This window comes from Protopterus annectens, chromosome 10.part0 (assembly GCF_019279795.1).
Source record: "Protopterus annectens isolate FY-2018-M chromosome 10.part0, PAN1.0, whole genome shotgun sequence".
NCBI lineage: Eukaryota > Metazoa > Chordata > Ceratodontiformes > Protopteridae > Protopterus > Protopterus annectens.
This window is the reverse complement of record NC_056744.1, coordinates 1,081,608,766-1,081,632,109: the sequence shown is the minus strand read 5'-3', so window position 1 is coordinate 1,081,632,109 and position 23,344 is coordinate 1,081,608,766. Positions and strand designations below refer to the sequence as shown.

Sequence of the window (23,344 nt, the reverse complement as noted above, 5' to 3'; positions counted from 1 at the left end):
CCTGTGTAGATAGGCTCAAATCACTATCACTCTGCTCGGTATCACACAGACTGCTCTGAGGTGATCTGTGTCTCGCCTACAAGGCAGTCTCAGACCCTGCCCTACTAGAAATGCTCCATATCCATAAGTCTAACTCCTTGTGCATTACCCACTCAGAAGGCCTGAATCTAATATGCAACATCAACAAAACCTGCTGGAGAGACAGGATTGTCTCCCAGTGACTGCCCTGTCTTCAGAATAGACTTCCCATACACATTAAACAGAGTACCTTGCTGGCCCACTTCAAGCGAAACCTTGATGAGTGGATGAGAAACCATAAATTTGTCCCAGGGGTTCCACCTGTGTCCCTCATTAACAGTTGTAACAGGTGCTGACTGAGGTTTCTTTTTTGGGATAAACTCTTGGCTAGGCTTGTAAGGGCCCCAGGGCCATTAGCCTAGTAACCTCCTATGATCCTATGCACCAAATCTATCTATTGATCTGTTGCTTTATCTATGTATTTATGTATTTGTCTGTTTGTCTGTCTGTATATCTGTCTTGCACTGTCAGCATCATCGGGGCTGTTAATTACACACTTTGATAGTATCTTCATTTCTCATTTCTAAGAGCTAATTAGACTATTTCAGTCAAGGAAGCAGTCATTGCATAGTCAAAATCAAATACCATTAATACTGACAAAAAATAAATATTGTAGTCCTTGCTATTCAGAACAAGTATATATGCACATGTGTTTTTATTTGTAGCTACAGATCATGCATGTAAGCTGGCAAAGGAATGAGAGATTCAGTTTTGTTTTATTAATTATGAATATATTTAAAATCAAGTGAAGGAACATGGCTCTGTGAAATGAGAGCAAAAGTTATTCATCATAAACATGTGAATAGTTATAGTATAAACCATGAAGACAAAATAATGAAAGCAACAAACACTGCAATCTTGGGAATTGCTGTTTTTGTATAAGCGGTCTCTAGTTTTTAACTGACAATAGGTGTTTAAAAATCACCATTTTCACTCTTAGCCACTGCTGCCTAACTGCTGGATTCATTAGCTTCATTATGTTCCTCAGTAAGAGGTAAAAGGCTGGCTGCTGTTGCATGTTTCTGCATTTATTGCACCAAGCTATGTAATGATATTTAATCACTCATAAGGGCTGGGATAGGAGCTTTCGATAATAAGGAATCTTGTTTTATTCAGGACATAAAAGCAGACACACATATTGAGCTACAATATCTGATTTTTCCGTTGGCTAGAATGAAATTATTACAGAAAATTATTGTGTTTGAACAAACATTGAAGGCTTAAGAGCAAATTGTTGTAGAGAAGGGTAATCAGGGTCACTACCAAAAAAAATGCTTACTAGGGTTGTACACTTAAAAATCATGAGGATTTATTTTTAAATCCGGCATTAATCATGCTGACTCATGCAGTAAATAATTTATCTGCACAATAATCATTTTCTTGATATTATAGTAATATAATTTGCACACATTTTCTTTGTTTTCTGATAGGGATCTAAGCATTTGCATATACCACTGATGACTGTTTTGCTTAAAAGTGCCAGATACCTAGAATAATGTAGCTGGATCACTGAACTTAAGTTTGTTCCTGTGCGGATGGCAAAGCCCCCAGACCTCTCTTATATGGGGCTTGCCCACCAGTACCCTTCTGGTTATTGTTCTCATACCTTTGAGGATGCTGCACCTCAGGACTGCAGTAATACACCACTTGGCAATAATAAATGCCATTAGTATTGTCAGTCATGTTACTTGTCTTATGGGCCTTATATTTTCTTAGCTGAATTGTCTCTGATGGCTGCGTCTGAAAAAGTGTGCAAGAATTCTTAACACCATCTGCTGAGAGGCATAAAATATCTTATTACTATAAGCAGTCATAGTTGTTTGTTTTGTTGTAAATATGATTAAATGTGACTGTTCCTTCTTGGGAGATTATTTCAGTGTATCTAGCCTTTCAGGTGCTGTTCTGGTGTGTTCTGATATGCTAAGGAATTCACTGTCCCCCCTTATTAATTGCTGGGGGGTAAGACTGCCATAAGCAGTGATAACTTGAAACTAAAATGTAGAGCCTCAGCAAAAAAAAGCACCCTGCAAGCAAATGGAGTATAGTTTTCATTTACAGTACATTAAAAACACAGAACTGTACTATCAAAATAAAATCTCTGCACAAATGAGAGACTTCAACAAAACTATACCTGGCTTCCTAAGTTTTGTAGCTGATACATTGCCATATTTATTGCTGTTGTACTGACATCCAACTACTTATTTTCACTTTTCTACTGTATGTCCTTTGTTTCTGTTATTTTTTGTTTGCTGGATAGATGTATATGTTGGTTGCAACTTAATATCTATCTTGGCACTAGTGGAAGTGACACATAACATCTTTTAAGAGGTGCAAGACATGGATAAATGAGCATTAAGGCATGTCAGAGTGAGTGACTGTGGCTGTTTGTACATTCAGCATAGTAGTCCTTACAGCAAACTACCCTTAAAATATCTTATTGCTGTTAAATCATAGTTAATGTCAGAGTACAACAGCTTCTTGAATGACAGAACCCTGAATGATGGCACCCTGATAAGGTTTAGAACTAGGATCATGAATCAAAATTTGGCACTCAACACAATGTCACAAACTCTAAGCAATGGCAAACTCAGAATTCCTATATTTTGTTATGGGACTGTTGGGTATAGTCTGCCTCAGATTTGTTTTGCACCAGAGTCTGGGTTTTTAGCCTTAGTTATTGGGATCTTACAATTCAGGACTCCATTGTTTAGAGGGATGTTATGCAACCACTAATTTTTAATAATGAGGAGTAAAGTGTAACAGGCAGATTTTTTTTTATAAATTGGTTGATTTGTGGGTATTTGAGATATACTTAGGTAATCTGACTTTTGGAAGAAACCCAAGATGTTGGATTACAAAATAACCAAAAGTAACTTCTGACAAAGCTGTTGTTTATTATTTATTTATTTACTATTTATTCATAGGGTAAGTGGACTGGTCTATTGTCCATTTTTAGCCACAACCTGAAATCAAAGAGCAGAAAATACATCACAGTATTTCAGTCAACAATATTATATACAAAGTGAGTACATAGCAAAATTCAGAATGTAGTATGATTGACTGCAGCTAGAGTAACATTAAAATATCCAGTCATAGTACATTGAAAAAAATATATAAAAATGCAAGCTAAGATGTGCATAACATACAGTACAATTCTATGTATAATACACAAACTCCTATCTACATGTGAAATACTTGCTTATAAGATGCCACATTAATAGGCTGAGAAAAGTTTATTAAATGCTTTCTGGTATTCATGACATGTAATGATAAGTTACCTAACCATTGCCATGGTAGCAATTGCAGGTAGATCCAGTAAAGAGATGCTGTTTAAATGCATCTTGCATTTAATGGTTCCAGATTTTTTTTATGTCTGTCGGCACATTCCAGTCTAGAGAAGACACTCTCACCTATAGCAGTTTTTAATGGAGGACATACTAGAGTGAAACTATTATCCTGTATACTTCTAAGTACACAAGGGTTGGTTTGTAAATATAGTGTCACTCTTAAAGAGGGTCAGCGACTGTGTTTTAACACCTTAAATTAGAGTACTTAAAAGTGGCCCTGTGAGGCACTGAAACCATTTGGAATTTTTTAGCAAATTGCAATGGTTTCTCTGTGGTTCGGATAATGGAACGAATATGCAGATTTTAGCAGCAGTCTGCATACTGTGAGTGTTTTTGGTATGAATGCACATTTAGAAAAGGATGGCCATATTCAAGTCTGGGTATTAAAATATTTTTGGCAATGGCTGCGCGAGAAGGCCAGCAATCAACTAGTCCCTATTCCAAACAGTTTATCAGTATCGCAGCAGTATTTTTTTATTCTTGTAGATTGATAAGTATGGTTACAGTGAAACATAGTTATCTTGCTTCCCAAAAGATTTTACTTTTTATAAATATGTATAAACACAATATTTTTAAATACCTTTATTAAATTATCACTTAAGACATAAGCACACATACACTAATAGAAAAGAAAACAAACTATATTAACATTTTTTAATTTGCATACATTATACATTACATATATTTTCTTTTTTTGGAGCAACTACCATTCACTCCAACATTACGTAAATTGCCCAATTCCTGCCTTCCCTTAAACTTCATTCCTCCTCTTGAACATTATTCTGCATGTATTGTTCTCACAGATTCCATTTACTTCTATGTCATTTTCTCCTTCCTCTTTCTAAAGATCCCACTTCTAGTTCTTTTATCTCTTTTACAATATTCAATATGTGAAATACAGTTGGTTTAGATTTGATTTCCATTTTCTAGTAACTACTTTTTTTGGCAGCCAACAGAATTAAACATAATGAGGGTTTATTATGTCTAGGCAACTCAGATCCTGTGTCAAAACATTAATTTCCTTAGTTACAGGCCTTTGCTCCACCAATATTTCTGACAGAATACTCTGTAGGGAATTTTTTAAATCTGCCAACTAATTACACCCCCCCAAAAACATTTTAATTAAGTTGTTATACTGTTCTTTGTACTTAGAGTAACACAATTATCATTTATGATAGTAGTACAGTATTATTAACTGGCTATGCTGGTATGTAATAATTTTCATAGACCATAGACTATAATAACAACTAACAATAATTATAATAATGTTATTGTACATGGAGCATCACAGCTATACAATGAATATGGGAAAACACATCTTTGCTAGGCATTTTCTGATGTAAGAATGATACTTAACAAAGTTTTGTTAAGCACTTCTTGGTGTTGTTATGCTCTAGTCTTGTATTACAGCATGAAAGAAGCCAGTACTGGCCACCGCAGAGAAATGAAACCATTTTAAAAGCTGGTAATATACTTCACTGTGTGTGTGTGTGTGTGTTTGTGTTTCTGTGTCTCTCTCTCTCTCTCTTATACAGATACGCACACACACACACACACACACACACACACACACACACACACACACACACACACACACACACACACACAAGAAAATAAATGTGGCAGAGTTAAGTGACTTACAGGTTTAATGGCATTTGTCCATTAGATAGACGCTTAGCTTCTGGCCATTGTCTCTGTTGCAATGCTAAGTGAGTTACTGCTTTTGAAGCTATAGAACACTTTAAACTTCTACATTTTTTCTAGAACTAGCAATACATCAGACCAGCTAAAGCTCCACTACAAAGAGGTGTAACTCAGTTGTTTTGCAATCTCAGCATTGATGTCAAGATTCACTTCTTGGGCTTCACTTTGCTTTGTTCTTAAGGATATTTTTTTTGACATATCATAGTCTGATATGTTGTTCTGTGACTGATTTGTCCACAATGCATCCATGGTTTGTAACCAATAATATCTCATGAATTTACACAGTATTATAGAATAAGTGGTAAAGGTAAATTATAGTAGAGATAACAGAATAATTCAGATATGTACTGTAGTATGTATGTGAGAGAGAACGGCACTGTTTGCTAAAGACTGAGTACTGCTTGAATGCAAAATGCTGAATGCATTGATCAGTGACAAAATAGTGATTTAGTGAAAGGTTAGAAGGAAAATAATCAGGGACACAACCCTTGTACATCTCTTATGCATGCCATCTGTACCCCTATCTATCTATCTCTGTCTATCTCTCTATCTCTCTATGTGTCTGTCTGTCTATCTATCTATCTATCTATCTATCTATTTATCTATCTATCTATATCTCTCTATGTGTCTGTCTATTTATCTATCTATGTCTATCTATCTCTCTACCTGAATGTCTATCTATCTCTCTGTGTCCGTCTGTCTATCTGTCTATCTATATGTATGTCTGCCTATCTATCTATCTATCTATCTATCTATCTATCTATCTATCTATCTGTCTATCTATCTATATCTCTCTATGTGTTTGTCTATTTATCTATGCCTATCTATCTCTCTACCTGAATGTCTATCTGTCTCTCTGTGGCTGTCTGTCTGTCTATCTGTCTTATCTATCTGTCTGTCTATCTGTCTATCTATCTATCTATCTATCTATCTATCTATCTATCTATCTATCTATCTATATCTCCCTATGTGTCTGTCTCTTTATCTATCTATGTCTATCTATCTCTCTACCTGAATGTCTATCTATCTCTCTGTGTCCGTCTGTCTGTCTATCTGTCTTATCTTTCTGTCTATCTGTCTTCCTATCTATCTATCTATCTATCTATCTATCTATCTATCTATCTATCTATCTATCTGTCTGCCTATCTGTTTGCCTATCTGTCTATCTATCTGTCTATCTGTCTATCTATCTATCTATCTATCTATCTATCTATCTATCTATCTATCTATCTATCTGTCTGCCTATCTGTTTGCCCATCTGTCTGTCTATCTATCTATCTATCTATCTATCTATCTATCTATCTATCTATCTATCTATCTATCTGTCTATCTATCTATCTATCTATCTATCTATCTATCTATCTATCTATCTATCTATCTATCTATCTATCTATCTATCTATCTCTCTATGTGTCTGTCTATCTATCTATCTATCTATCTATCTATCTATCTATCTATCTATCTATCTATCTATCTGTTTGCCTATCTATCTATCTATCTGTCTATCTATCTATCTATCTATCTATCTATCTATCTATCTATCTATCTATCTATCTATCTATCTATCTATCTGTCTATCTCTCTATGTGTCTGTCTGTCTATCTATCTATCTATCTATCTATCTATCTATCTATCTATCTATCTATCTATCTATCTATCTGTCTGCCTATCTGTTTGCCCATCTGTCTATCTATCTGTCTATCTATCTATCTATCTATCTATCTATCTATCTATCTATCTATCTATCTATCTATCTATCTATCTATCTGCCTGCCTATCTGTCTGCCCATCTATCTATCTATCTATCTATCTATCTATCTATCTATCTATCTATCTATCTATCTATCTATCTATCTATCTATCTATCTATCTATCTATCTATCTGTCTATCTGTCTATCTATCTATCTATCTATCTATCTATCTATCTATCTATCTATCTATCTATCTATCTATCTATCTATCTATCTATCTATCTGTCTATCTATCTATCTATCTATCTATCTATCTATCTATCTATCTATCTATCTATCTATCTATCTATCTATCTATCTATCTGTCTATCTATCTATCTATCTATCTATCTATCTATCTATCTATCTATCTATCTATCTGTCTCTATCTGTCTGTCTATCTATCTATCTATCTATCTATCTATCTATCTATCTATCTATCTATCTATCTATCTATCTATCTATCTATCTATCTATCTATCTGTCTATCTGTCTATCTATCTATCTATCTATCTATCTATCTATCTATCTATCTATCTATCTATCTATCTATCTATCTATCTATCTATCTATCTATCTATCTATCTATCTATCTATCTATCTATCTATCTATCTATCTATCTATCTATCTATCTATCTATCTGTCTATCTATCTGTCTGTCTGTCTATCTATCTATCTATCTATCTATCTATCTATCTATCTATCTATCTATCTATCTATCTATCTATCTATCTGTCTGCCTATCTGTCTATCTATCTATCTATCTATCTATCTATCTATCTATCTATCTATCTATCTATCTATCTATCTATCTATCTATCTATCTATCTATCTATCTCTATGTGTCTGTCTGTCTATCTATCTATCTATCTATCTATCTATCTATCTATCTATCTATCTATCTATCTATCTATCTATCTATCTATCTATCTATCTATGTGTCTGTCTGTCTGTCCATCTATCTATCTATCTATCTATCTATCTATCTATCTATCTATCTATCTATCTATCTATCTATCTATCTATCTATCTATTCTAGTTTATTAACCAGGGTAGATGAGCTAGTACCCCTACCTTTCACAGTCCTGACCCAGGCCAGTTAGGTAACAACAGCCTGTTACAGCATGGGTGGTACACAAGGTAGTACATTACAGGTTCCAGTTAAGACATTGTAATAAAATCATACATTTATATGAGGCTCTCTAATATGATACTATATATGAAGTGGTGCAATCATCAGTATGCCAGTCAAAGCTAACTGTACAAGGAGTCACAGGCATTTTCCTGCTGCTCTGTGATTATTAACCAGTAAGGTGCTTAACAAGTTTCTTTTTTAACTTTTGGGACTCATCAATTGTCCTGATTTCTTGAGGCAGCAAAGTCCATGAGGCAGAGGCAGGTTTGGAAAGTGCTTTTCACATTTTTTTGGTGAATGGGTGCCTTGCTAGGGTGAGAGGTTCATCTTTGCTTGAACAGTGGGTATATATGATATCTCTGTGTCTCGGTTTAGAATTGCAGGGGTGAGCAGAAGTAAGAGAGTAATGTTGAATTTGGTGCAGTCAAGTAATATTGTTGCCTTTTCATTTTTTTGTGAAGAGCAGCTATGGGGTTATGTAGGAGTAATATAGAGCTACAAATAGATTTTGTTAACTGATTTTTCTAATCTTGACATTAACCTTTGGTTTGCTATAGATTTTCTTGCTTCTTGAGTTAGACGTTTTGAGTATTTATAATTAGTTTGTGTTGAGCTAGAGTATGGGGATTTATGTGGTTAGCGTTAGTAGTGAGCAAGCGTGTTCATCAAATGGTATACTGAGGTATTTTTGCTCTGGGAGTGGATTGCCCATCAGGACAAATATTTTTAGAGTTTACTTGATTTTAAGTAAATCTGGGGCACCAAACAACATGCCATTTGTTTTTGTACACAATGATTGAATCTTTTTATTCGCTAATTCCATATTTCATTGAAGTCATTTTGTAAATCTTGTTGATGTCAAGATAGGGGGCTCTTAGATATAAAAAATAGAATCTCATGTACATATATTATGCAATGTATAGAGGACAAGCCAAAAGGTGTATTGTTAATGGTGAATATCAGGGTCCCAGGATGGAGCCTTGAGGTATTCCTGCAGACAATGTTCCATTATCAGAGTTACAGTTGCATACTGTTCTCTGAAATATTAAATAATTATTATTAATAATTGTTAATTATTATTCATTTTAATTGTTTTGTTTAAAAACATCTACCTAGCTTATGTTAGGCAACAGTATTGATAGACATAGTCATCTATATGAAGAGGAAGCAAGATGGTTCCTGCCCGGCATGCAATACTTTCAAACACTTGCTTCATGAACAGACTCACATGCATGGCAGTATTCAAGTCATCGATTACAGTGGAAACTGTATTGCATATTAAACATGCTTATTCTGCTGAGCAGAATAAATTAGGGACACTGGAATTAATACAAGGGTGATAGAGACACCTTATAAAAACACTGCCACCTTTAAGTTTGTCACTACACGAAACGTGAAAAAGGTAGTTGATGTAATTTGCATGACTTTTTGCCTGTACCTTTCCACACTTTTTTCAGGTTAATTCTTTGAGGGCTACCGCAGTACCTCATAGATAGAGTTTTCTTTCAGGACTGTAAACATTTGCTAACAGTGCAAATATCACTGTGTTATGAATCAGTTGTGATAATTTTTGTTTTGGTAAACTGTTAAGCTGGAATTCTTGCAGGGAACAGAGAGTACTGTATCAAGTGGATTAGCAACAGGGAATGGAAGTGTGGATAGCAAGACATAATCTAAATTTGTTTGATCTTACATAGCTACTTACAATGCCATTATGTCAGGTATGCAGTGTTCATTTCTGGCTAAAGGATAAAAATTATGTTTTTATAGTATGTGTGTGTGTGTGTGTGTGTGTGTGTGTGTGTGTGTGTGTGTGTGTGTGTGTGTGTATATATATATATATATATATATATATATATATATACAGAGAGAGTGAGAGATCCTGTTGAGTGTACATATATATTGTGTAAAAGTATTGTATTGTATTGTATAACTGTAAGTTTGTAACATCTTGATAGAAAATGTGTCTGTTTCTTTAAATGTTTTGTCAATGACTAGTGTGGGAAAAATCTTGCAATACTTCCTATACACAATTAGCCAATCAAAGAGGCATTTACCATATAAGAGAGAGGCCAAGAAGACTTCATTCAGGTAGATAGATCTTCACCGGAAGAACAGTTTGAAGTGATGAAATGAAGACCTGCAGATATGGAATGGCAGAGTGTACGGGTGAGGCTAATATGTGGACTATTACTGGAGAACTGTGCTTAATTTACAGAGCTTAGACTGAGACCTGGGAGAAAGGACTACAGCCAAGGAGCATATTTTTGGAGTTGAAACTGAGGCCCAGGAGTAAAGCCTGCAACCTGTGACTATATTGTAGGCAAACCTGAGCCTGGAGCTTAGATTATGGTTTTAATTTTGATTTTGAAGTCAAAATGCAGATAGCAGTCTGTAGGAGAAGACCCAGAGACCAGTGTCCAAAAATATGCCTAAAAATAAAAGATATCTTGAACATAGAGGGCACTTGAGCTGAATCTGTTTAGCATTAATGCAATACTATGTGTTATTTATTTATTTTCAAAAAGTAACTTACATTTCATAAGACGATATCCTGGTGTAATATCTCTGTTTCAGACTCTCCTTAGGCCCCTAAACAAACAAATGGATTTGAAGAGTTGTTGCTGATGAGGCAGAGGATGTACTATACTAATAAATGTTATTCAAATATCATAAGTAGCAATAATGGACTGCAGTATTCATTCTGTGTTGCTCCCTTCTTCACCTGGATATTAAATGAAATAAGTAGTCCTCTAATTCCATCTGACCAATGATTTCCTTTCTGGTACTCCATATCATATTGTAAACATTCACTTGGCCTAAAGGGCATACATCTGTGGATGATTTGATCATGTACAGTCAAGTGAGAAAATGCTTAGAAGCAACCTTTCTGTTAGACATCACACCACTGGCCCATTGTGAGCAATGCCTCCTCAGGTGTACCACATGCAAATATCTTTCCTTCTAGAAAGGAAAAGTACTTCTGCCATTTCACCGAGCTGAGTTATTTGGTGATGGATATTAACTATGAGAGTCATTAATCGAGCTGAAATGGAAAACAAGCTGCCTTACTGCAGTAGTCACTCACCAGTAGCTTTGTAAAAGTTATATAGGCATTACTGTCCATATACAACTCTCTCAGTCCTAGCTGCGTTTATAAGAAATACTGCTGAATTGCTGCAACGAGAAGCAGACTTGTCAACTGTCCAGATATTTGGCGAATGCCCATTTTTACCTGTAATTTTTGGTTTTCTGGCAAATCATTGAGGATTGAAGTCACTAAGTAATACTAAATAATGACAGACATTTGAGTTTCAGACTTCATATCCTTCAGAAAATATATAATGATACAAAGTCTGCCATTCCAGCAACTTTCGAAGAACAGTATTTAAAACCGGTCCCTATTTTTGTGCCTTTGTCTCCCCATTATTTTTGGCTTTGTCCAGATTTCTTGCACAGAGGTTGAGTGGTATGATGAGAAGCCATGGTTACTATGCATGGTTACTATGCATGGTTACTATGCATATATGACATGCATAGTAACCATGGCTTCTCATCATACCACTCAACCTCTGTCCAGATTTCTTGCACAGAAGTTAAGTGGTATGATGAGAAGCCATGGTTACTATGCATGTCAAATATGACCTTTCATTTGGACTAACAGAAACCATGTTAGGGAAAGGGTTCTGTTATCATCACCTCCATTACGAGCATACCAGTCAACCTACAGACATTCAAAACAAGTAAAAGCTCTTGAAAAGTAGGTATGTCCAGCCAAATGTCTGGGTGCTTAAGTGCTATAAAATGTGAATGCCAAACAGTATATATTTCTTCCCACTTCAAGTAGGATTGTGAGATTATACTCAAAAGCACAAGTTAAAAAAAAACTGAAAGCGGCAAAAATAATGCAAAAAATATAAACATATTATCAAAGGCACAGTTTAAAATCTGTAAAACTTTAATTAATGATATTATAAAGATGCTCCTCACAAAGTCTTTTTTTGCTTCTAAAAAGGGGAGATGTAACATGAATGTCCTCTTCTTTAAATTATCGGTGTCCCCAGGGTGCTGGCCTTGTGGTCTAGCCTTCTGTTAACACCTTCAAAAGCATGTGTGATGAGAAGATTTAGAAAATTGTGCTAAGGGGTAAATCAAGCATGACAATAGGAATGTACCTTCAAAATAGGTACAGTTGAGAGATCTGCAGTACTTAAATCAGATGAAAGTTGCTGTTCCCTTGCTAACTTTTCACATTTACTCAGGAATCCTGGTATGGTAATTCATTGCCATGTTTGCTGGGCCAAGAACAGGATGTATGCATTTTTTCTGGTGGATGTTCCTAAGCCTATTCCTAAATTCAAAAATAATGTCCCTTTTGTTCCTGGCAGCATAACCCCCTGACAAATCAAATTTTAGCAACAAAGAAACACTCAGAACCAGGTCCTGTTCTTTTATCTTTCTTCCTTGATTGCTTCATTACATAGTGTTTTTCTCAATGTCTCCCTTCCCTAATTTGTGATATTCTTTTTCTTCCACCGAGAATCACTCCATTTAAGTATATCCCTGGCTGTCATATTTCTATGCTCTGCTGCTGTTCCTGTGGACGTGATAAGATAAAGATACATGCCCATAACTCTTGGCTTTTCCCGAGTTAGTACTATCTGTGGAAAATGTACTTTGCCTGAAGAGTCCACAGTTTTGGCTTTATTACAGCTTAGAATATATTCCAAGAAGTGTTCTCCTGTACCTGTAGTGGTGGTGGTGGTGGTGCTTGGTGAGTTGCGACACCCATCCTTTCAGTCCATCTGAATAGCCTCCCACGTCCAGTTTGTTTATTTTGTTAATTGGGACATCAGTGGTGGATGTCTTTCCACTATTTTAGCAGCTGCACTCACATTTATTCTTGCACTTAACCTTGGTGCCACAAATATGGACCCCCAATTCCTGCTGTAAGTCACCATGTCCTTCACCATACACCAAGTGCGTGAGTTGTACTGGACACTACACTTCCCACCCATCTGTCTCCCTAGTGACTGAAGCACATTTCATAACATGGGCTGATGGTTCTGAAAGTAGAAATCCAGTTAAAATTTTAATAGATTTGTGAGGTCTGATGCCATATCCCCTAAGCATTTAATCACATTTTTAGGGTACTTCAAATGCTGAAATGGAACATTAATACAAAACATACACATACAGTTTTAAAAGAGTAGGTTTCTTTTGTGTAGCACTTAGTTATAATTTTTTCTAAACATATTCGAAATTTGTACTGTACAGTTGGCCAAAGATTTAAACTTATCCAGGAAAACAAACACCAATAGTAACATGATGCTTTACTTAACTTTACAGGAGTAGAACTTCTCTTGATTGGAAATATGTAAATACTGCATTTTTTCCATGACTTTTTAATGTGCGTATGAGTATGTGTGCATGCGTGGGTGCATGTGTGTCTGTGCGTGTGTATTGTTGTGTGGATAAGAGTTGTGTATGCGTGTGTGTGTGTGTGTGTGTGTGTGTGTGTGTGTGTGTATTGTTGTGTGGATAAGAGCTGTGTATATGTATGTGTGTTGTTATGTGGGTAAAAGGGGTCTGTCAGTACTGTTTCTTTTCATCTGTAGTACATGTTACACAAGTGGGATACTTTAAGCTGCAGTTTTAACTGTTCTGCATTTTATTAATGTGTAGTTGTCTTGGAACGTGTGTGTTTGTGTGTGTGTGTGTGTGTGTGTGTGTGTGTGTGTGTGTGTGTGTGTGTGTGTGTGTGTGTGTATGTGTGTATTGTTGTATGGATAAGAGTTGTGTATGTGTGTGTGTGTTGTGTGTGTGTGTGTGTGTGTGTGTATATATTGTTGTATGGATTAGAGCTGTGTATATATGAAGTGTGTGTGTGTGTGTGTGTGTGTGTGTGTGTGTGTGTGTGTGTGTGTGTGTGTGTGTGTATGTGTGTGTGTGCATGTGTGTTATTGTGTGCATAAGAGAGGTCTTTCAGTACTGTTTCTTTGTATGTGTAGTACATGTTACACAAGTGGGATACTTTAAGCTGCAGTTTTAACTGTTCTGTATTTTATTAATGTGTAGTTGTCTTGGAAAGTGAGAAAAGATAGGCATTTCAGAATGGCTAACTAGAAATATGTGACTTTTTGTTAGAACACTGTCTAAATCCACCTCTTACAAGATATTTATAAGTTTAATTTATTTTTACAGTAGCCCTGCTTGCTCTAATATGAGCTTTGTGGTAACAAACTGTGGTATGACTTGGCAGAACGACATAGTGATTGTTCTATAAACAGGAAGTTCATCACACCTCTTAGTTATCATCCATGAAGTTAGCAGAAGGCTGAATGGTAGTATTTTAGCTGAGCTGTGTTTGTTGTTTTTTTTTTTTGAAACAGCTGAAGCAGATTAAGTGATGAACATACATTTAGCATTACTACCCCAGCACAGTTTTACTTCCTGTTGAGTTGCTTCTTGACCAGCAATATCCAAGTTAGTGCACACCACCTTTATCTCCCCTTCCACCCGGACAGAGTACCTTGGCTGCTGGAGCTGGCTGGAGGAACAACAGACGTGTTGTCACTCTCCTCCTCCCCCGTAGTTTGCCATGGGTAATGAAACGTGCATGTAATAGAACAGCTTGTTATGATCAGAAATCCCTGATTCCCTGCAGCTTGGCTGTTGAGAATCATGTAGCAGCTCTTATCACTGAGTGTCAATGACAACTCAGCGATTTACCTTCTCGGATATTGATCTTCATTTTTTGACACTTAAAATTTATCTAATTTGGTGGGATAAATCTCCATATAAATGTTTTAAACAAATAAAATGCTGAGTTGGTTTTGAAACATATTGTTTAAATAGGAACCAGCTGACATTTAGAATAAGAAATCCTGACCTTGAATGTTGGGGTATATTACATGTTACACCTTGATTTAGGATAAGACAGTAAGTCACAGTCAGCAGAGAAGAGGAGCAGAAATGAATGGTTAATAAAACAACCTACTTTTTTTACTGAGATGGGATATTTCAATCCAGGAAGTATGAAATTATAGTATATTAGAATTTAGGCATACTCTTTAACAAGCTTAATCCATCCATCCATCCATTCATCCATTCACAACCCCTTTCCTCATTTTTGCACATGGTGTTAGGGTGTCACTTCAAATGTGACAATCACCTAGAGCCAAGGATCATACTTCCAGGAAGCTAACCATGCTGCGGTTATTCTGCCTTACCACACGCTCACAAGTATGGCCAATTTAGAGTGGCCAGTCCACCAACCACGTCTTTGGAATGTGAGAGGAAATCAGAGCTCCTGGAGGAAATCCACCCAAACACAGGGAGGGTATGCAGACTCTGCATAGAAGGCATCTCAGCTGAGAATTGAACCAGATAACCTCTTGCTGTGAGGTGACAGTGCTATCCACTGCACCATTGTGCCACCCTCTTTGACAATACTTAATATGAAATTAAAATAAAAAAAAATCTATAGGGGCTGAATATGTTAGACTGTGGGAAATTAACTAGTGCTATTAATTAATGCCAACTACAGTATATACTGTTTTAATACTGTTATTTTTAAATGTCACATCTCTGTGCAGGCTTATCTTTCTGTGGGCTTATCTTTGACTGTGTTCTTGTATAATTTTTAAGCAGGTCCTCAGAAAGTAGTCAGAAGAATTTTCACCAACAGCCGAGAGAGGTGGAGGCAGCAGAACGTGAATGGTGCTTTTGCAGAGCTCCGTAAACTTATACCAACTCATCCTCCTGACAAAAAACTTAGCAAGAATGAAATTCTCAGACTGGCCATGAAGTACATTAACTTCCTAGCCAAACTGCTTAATGACCAGGAAGAGGAAGGCAGCCATGTTATAAAAGAAATCAAGGAGCCTGGGATGGTACAAGATGACCTACTCCAAGACATCCTGTCTCCAAACTCGAGCTGTGGAAGCTCCTTAGATGGAACTGCAAGCCCTGATAGCTTCATAGAGGAACACGAACCACTGGAATCAAAACACACAAGAAATCTCCATCACACAGTGCTGCATTTAGAAGGCAGTGGGCAACGGTGACCCACGTAGTAGTCTATTCAGCAAGCATTATGCATTCTCGGGAAGGACACTGAGGTGATATGTTTTCTCTGCAGACTGTTGAGACTGAAGAAATGAAACCTGTTTTATCTCAGATGTCATAGACAACACAGGTTTTAATGCAATGCCATACACAAAGTATATTACTAGCTTGATGCACTCAAGCGAGTAACCATATTTTTTGGAAACTCATGCTGCAAGCACAGGGCCCCTCTTAATATGCTTCTCTTTGTAACCCAGCTGCTATTTACTTAAGTTATTATGGGGAGTAGTAAAAACTTTCTCTAAGATTATTTCACCTGGCTTCAGTTCATTGCATTTTTGCGCAGGTGGGTCCTTTACACAAAAATGTTATACATTGCATGACTGAAAATGTGCAGTCAGAAAGAGCTTTATTGAGTGGATGTCATCAGTTCTGTAAAGTAATATGTAGGTCTTAAGCAGAAACAATGAAGTCTGCCTCCTGATGCATATGCAAATAATACATTGATGGGAAACAGAGCTAACAGCTCTTTCAAAAATGTGTCTTGATAGCATGGCTCTGATATAGAAGGTATTTTTGTGTACCTTTATTCAGAACAAAGTTATGAATAATTGCAAGACAGAGGTACTTTGAAAATGTTAATACATTTGAAAGGTTTTGGAAATAATAGTCCTACACGCCTGTCCTGGGAGCACTGATTCTTTCACATGTTTGCATCATCTAACTTTAATGTCAGCTTCTGTTCTGCCCCAAACTCTATGCATGCCCTCACTTTAACATGGCTAATCTCACTGCCAATACAATATGCAGTGAAGCAGGCCTGTAAAATCAAGGGCTTTGTTAACAGAAAGCTTCTTGCATTGAAGAAGCAAACTGCATTCTGGAATTCACTTCCGGTGTTTGCAGATATGGTTGACGATTTGCTGACCACAGTATTTTGAGGTGGTGTGTATCAATGCAACCCTACGTTTGCTATTAAGTGATCTGAGTTGCTCTGAGCTTTTGGAGAACTTGTGTGCAAATGCTGCAATATAAACTGGCTTTTTGGATAGTAGAATATTAAGCTAGTTTTCTATCTGGAAAAAGAAAATAAATTGAATAAACCATTTTTTCATTAGCACTCTACTTCCATTTTCTCAGATACCTAGAGAGCTCAGTGACTGTAATGCCCTCTAGGGATCATTCACTTTTTCAAAAATCATTATTCCAAGTATTATATTTGAAGTATTTTTCATTCCTTTGTATAATTTAGATTATTTGGTACTCTGAAAATATTTGACTTGGAAGACTGAGATGCTTAAATACTGATGTTTACCTGTTTATAAATCATTATAAGAATACTATTTTATGAGGCTAGCAACAGTAAGTTTATTTACAATACACAGGCCAATTAAGAGTGGATCCTATTATGTTTTTTTTGGATACTATTCTTACTAAATGTGCAGTTGGATATATGGAGAAGGGAACTTTCTTTTTCTTGTGGTTTATAAAAAAAAATGCTACTGCTATTCTCTGTAAAAATGTACATTTTTGTTGATGATGAAATATGCTGTATAAAGTTGTGGACTGGAAAATTTGAATGAAAGCATTTTTTGTAGCCAAACTGAAACAAAGGGGTACAAATGCACTCTCTTTACAGTCTTTGTAGAGCCTTAAAAAACAAAACAAACGTTACATATAGCAAAAGGAGCAGTGTATGACTGTACTGTATTGTGACTGGTATGGTACATTTTATTTTTTTTCTGCTTGCTCGGTGTCTCAGTGTATAAAGCCTGATGTGTACGTTTATACTGCACCTTCAATACATGTTGTACGGTATGTGATAATTTTGGTTTCTGCATTTTGTTGCAGAAAGTAAGTAACCAGATCTGGTACCTTAAATTTTTGTAAAGCCGTATAGGCCAAACCGTGGAAATGCAATTTGCTAAAGACATTGATGTAATATAAATATATATATATATACATATAAAAATATTATATATATAAATATAGTTAAAATGTTATATCATGGCCATTTTTAAATAAAATTTTATAAAACAGTAAAACATGTCATTCCTTTAAATGGGTGCTATATTGATGTTGTAGATCAAGAAATGTTATAAGTGATTGGTTTCTGTAGACTGCTGTTGCATGCACCTGTATTCATCATGATAAGTGAAAAAGCAATTGCTAATTATTGAATTTTTTTCCCATATGGCCACTGGCCCCTCAGCCTGTCCATTCTGACTCATAGAAGCACATTGAAATTTGTAATTAACCTAGAAGGAGCAATCCTTTCCTATTGATTGCATTTGGTCAGGAAACATCTTTTAGGAAAATAATCCTGCAATGCAGGGTAATGCTTTTCTGAAGATGGGTAACAAGACATCATGAGGACAATAAAAAAAACATTTTTAATTTCAGAATAGATGAGAGCATTTTGTGTTAATATATATATATATATATATATATATATATATATATATATATATGGTCCTCTTCAGTCGATCGAACGCTTACATGTTCGAACCACAAATGGCTGAGACCATGTGTTCAAACTTGTAAAAGTTTGATTGGACTGAATGGAGATCTCCGTACAGAGTGGAAAGGGAAGATTTCCCATTTCCGCAATGCAGTGCGATGTTGGAGTTGGTATATTTAAGTAAGGGGGTATGGGGGGAGCAGCGGGGCATAGCCCCCCTGCTATAGATGTTTAGTTTTGTGTTTGTTTGTTTTATGTGTTTTTATTTCAGTTTGAACTTTTACGAGTTTGAACATATGGTCCCAGCCATATGTGGTTCGAACTTGTAAAAGTTCGATCTACTGAAGTAGATCCATATATATATAAATATATATATATATATATATATATATATATATATATATATATATATATATATTAAACAGTCTTCCTGAGGGTGGTGGCGTGGTCTTACATTTAAAAAAGTAGAAAAGCTCAAGAATATAAGGGATAGATGCATGCAGCTTCACTGAGGGGAAGGATACTTAAGAGATCGAAGAACATAGGTTATTGGTTTACTAGATTGATAACTTATTCCATAGATTGGGAAATGAGCCAGTTCATTAGGATCACATTCCCCGTTATCACCTCTGTACACTGTTTCAGGGAATTACTGACATTGCTGCAAGGGGGATTTTTCTGGGATTGACTCAGCATTGCTGCTTGTACTCACTAGTGAACTCCGAGGTCACTGGAGAAGCACACTGCTCAGTATTATTTCCAATTGAAATTATGTCTTCTTTCCATTTTTCTCTTCAAGTACTGCATATCATTAATCTTGCAAATAAAGCACGAGAAGTGCTATTCTGGCAGTTAGCACAGTGGATTAAGGCTTTAAACAGTTAATGAAATATTTTCTTTAGCCAAATGGTGCAGGGTTTGATTCCTTTCACTTCCATTTGCCTGCTGTGCAACTCTGAGCAGGGTACTTAACCAGACTGTGCTTCCACATCATCCCTACAAAGGGACACTTGCATGTAGTGGGGTTACCTGGTTAACAAAGGTATAAGTTAAATACATATTCTGCATGATGCACACTCTTGAATAAACCCTCTGAGGAATGATGCAATCAGACAGAGTGACAGTAAGAACACAAGAAAGAAAGGGAGAGTGAAGGCAATTGGGTATAGTGGTGGGGATGGGATAGAAAGCATAGCACTCAGCTTAGCAGCATTAGGGAACTCTTATCAAGCCATTAGTATTTCAAACACAACTGATAAAATCATGCCTGGAAAAATATCTTTACTGAAAGCAATGTTCATTAAAACTAAAACACTATATTACACACTCGTGGAGGACTGTGCCTTCAATACATCTATCAAATTAAATATTCCCCCTTCAAGGTCATATTTACAGTATTGTGGGTGACAAGTGTCATCTACAATACATGACTGAGTACTTATGACCAAGCAACATACCCATTCTATTGCAAGTCCACCCCTTGCAGCTATGGCCTATGTCTGGTTGAATGCCCTAACCTTTCTACTGATTTCCATGAACAGCATTGTTTTGAAAAGTGCTTGCCTGAATTTAGATCTTTATTTATTCGTAACTATGATGAACATGATTTCCCGAAGTATCTTTATACCTGAACTGGTATGATTTTAATAAAATGTATACATTTTATAAGGATTTACAGAGTTATGTAAAACAGATAGTTATACTGTTAGACTATGGCAGTTGTTCCGCTCTCTGAACTGCTGAGTGTTTTGGCTACATTCAGTGCACAGTATGTTGCCAATGGGACTAAAGAAGGACTCAGTTTCCATTGTATTAATGCATAAGCTAGGGTACACATCTGTGAAATAATGGCTTATGTTGTTAACAGTAAACCGCATTGTGGTTCTTCCTTTCAAAAGGAGTTGTCATCACAACATAATATACTCCCAGATGCCTTTTTGTGATTGTTGTTCACTATGATTATTAAAATGCGACATGTCTTTTAACTAGACTATCTTTAGCTCTTCCATTAGAATAAGTCTGCGAAACAGGTGAAAGCTGCCCTTGTCCAATCAGGATGGAGCATTCCTTTTAACCATTTGTTTTACCCTTGTCCAATCAGGATGGAGCATTCCTTTTAACCATTTCTTTTTTTTTAATTTTGCTTGGAGCCTCCTGAACTGAAAAGACTCTGAAGACAGAGGTAGAAAGAAAAAGGGAGAGAGAGTCAGAAAGCAAAGACATAAAGAGGATGAGCATGAGTATGAGAGGGAGGTGTTGTGCTTGCGTTGGTTACACTCCAGTTACAGCCTCTACTTGTGGATATACATCTTGTTTAATACCAAACATTTTGATAATTTCAACACAGACATGCATGCCCGCTGAACTGCAAAAAAAGCAAGCTATAATGTTCCTGCCCTTCACCTCCATTGTTAACACCACTAGAAAACCAGTGGTACATATGGAAACACTCCAGTTCCTCATATTAGTGGCTATGTTGTTGTTGTTCACAGTGTAGTCCTATGATTCAGCAGGAGATCACCTAGCAGTTGCACATCCATATTGTTAGTGGGATAACACACTTGTTTACTTGTTTGCATAAGGTGTCAGTGTGTCACACTTGTTTACCTGGTTTCAGAAGGTGACAGGATGTTTCACCTGTTTACTTGGTTGTGTACGGTGTCATTATGTCACACTTGTTTACTTGGTTGTGTAAGGTGTCAATGCATTACTGTCTTTGTTAGCAGACAAATTATATCTTTGCTTGTTTTTGTTATCCAAGGGAAAGCTGAAGTTACATCAGTATATAACAAAGTGACAGACAAAAAACTACTCAATTATCACCCTCTGTAGTATTTTCTCCCCCACGTTAATAAATTAGTGCTTTGCCCAAGTAATTTGTATGAGTATCATTTTAATTGTACTGATGCTTCAATATTTATGCTATATGCTAATGATACTTTGATAGTTCATTACTTTAAGGACCCTAAATATACATGCTCACACACACATTTCTACCAAAAGCACCTTATATAGAGCCCAAGAACAAGCGCTCGGCGTACAATGGAAAATCAATGCTTGAGACTAGGCAGAAACAAGCAGAAACTCATGGCAATACATGTCAAATTATGCACAAAAAGATATGCGTGGATGCGAGCACCAAATCAGTGCATGGATAAATAAATTCAAAGCAAAAGAAACCAACAGGTGGGCTGAAACAATCATTTATTATCCTCTAGATTGTATTAAATGGATAGTTATGTCATGATTGAGGTGGATATAGGAGGCGGAAGGCTTTATTTAATTACACTGAAGAAGCGCTCAATTAGGGGAAAACTGGTATGTGTTTAGATGAATTGAGAGGATAATAAACTTTTGCTTTCAGGTGGTGTGCTGATCTCTTTTAGTTATACATGAGAAATTAACTATTCTTTTATTTCAAATGGTTATTGCATTAGAAAAGGACCTTTCTAAGTACTGGACAAGTCATGTTGAACTGTAACAGTCTTTTTCAAATTTGAATGTGATGTGACAGAATCTCAAGTTTATAGTTAATCTGTTTAATACACAAGAGAAGTCTGAAATGCAAAACTATGATTTCATTACTATGCATCACCAAGTGAAAAGAAGGCAGGATGCTAGACAAAGACAGAATGTCTCCAAAAAGCAGCAGGAGAGATTAAGGTTGTTACTGATCATCAGGATTAATAAATCCAGTCCTGTTTCTTTGGGACTGCTTTGAAAAATTGTACATGAGATGCATGTACTAGAAGGCCTTTTTATCTAGGAAGAGCTATCTAGAAAGATAGAGAATGTGATAGTAGATAAGGAAGACTGTGGATACCCTTCTGAACCTTCATCCCTATTGACACTGTCTTTGCAGGTCCTTCATTTTTGCCGTCCTCCACCTTATCTATTGATTACATACCCTCAGCTAATGCATTCTTGAGTCATGCCACTATTTTATCCACTATTTTTCCTTGCTTTTAGACTGCTGAAGTCATTTCTACTCTTTATTTGCTTTTTTGCAGTTACATGCATAAAAATATTTCTGCAGTTTACTTAGGTGTTTCATCTTTTGAAAGCACCTAATGGCTTGTCTCTTAGCTTAAGTATTCTTTGCATACATTTAATAATGGCATGTATTAAGTCACTAAGACAGATGGAGCTCATAGCTAAGCTAGCCTGTCACTGATGATTATAATCATTTCAGTTAATACGGAGAGCTACCGCAAACACCATCTACCTCTCCAGCTGACCGCACATTTGTTGCATTTAGGACTCACAGTAACAGTATTAAGATTGTTCAACAATGTAATATGTGTTTATTGTGAGGAGAGGGTGTTAAACACTGTGTCAGATGCCAGATATATCTATAGCTCTGAATTCATCCACTGCCTAGACCAGGAAATCAAGCACCTTTATTCAGTTTTCTAGTAAGATCTTTCTGAAATCTTGTTGCCATCTGCAAAATACTTTCTCTCCCTTTGACAATGTCATACAGTCAAGTCTTTGGCAGAAGATCTATGGTGTTTTGAGCATGTGTAGTAGTAACTATCTATTAAACTGCTCCTTCTACCCCTTCCACTCATTTCAAGTTCACATTGACACTATCTGTTAACCTGCAGTCCATTATTTCTCCATTATTTCTTCTGGCAGATTATTTCAGGAGATTCACTACTCTTTTACTTACAAAAGTCCTTTTTTAAAGTTAAACTTGAAGTTTCACCCTCCAAGCTGCCACCTATGCCCATTTCTCCCTTCCCGTTCTTCTTACTTTAATCCATACTTATACTTGCTATTAGGATGATTCATAGATTCATTCATTTAATTTATGA

At 36.1% G+C, this 23,344-nt stretch overlaps 1 protein-coding gene across 4 annotated transcripts in view; it reads left to right on the top strand.

The window, feature by feature from the left end:
* The window catches only part of TAL1 (TAL bHLH transcription factor 1, erythroid differentiation factor), a 31,750-nt gene extending 13,844 nt beyond the window's left edge, over positions 1 to 17,906 (top strand). For 3 of the 4 annotated variants that reach the window (XM_044085827.1, XM_044085825.1, XM_044085826.1), the window contains exon 4: positions 15,647 to 17,906. In XM_044085827.1, the coding sequence (XP_043941762.1) occupies positions 15,647 to 16,065 (419 nt within the window). In that variant the 3' untranslated portion in view covers positions 16,066 to 17,906. The remainder of the gene's footprint in view (positions 1 to 15,646) is intronic. The other variant, XM_044085828.1, reaches the window with a different exon arrangement.
* Positions 17,907 to 23,344: the final 5,438 nt, after the last annotated feature.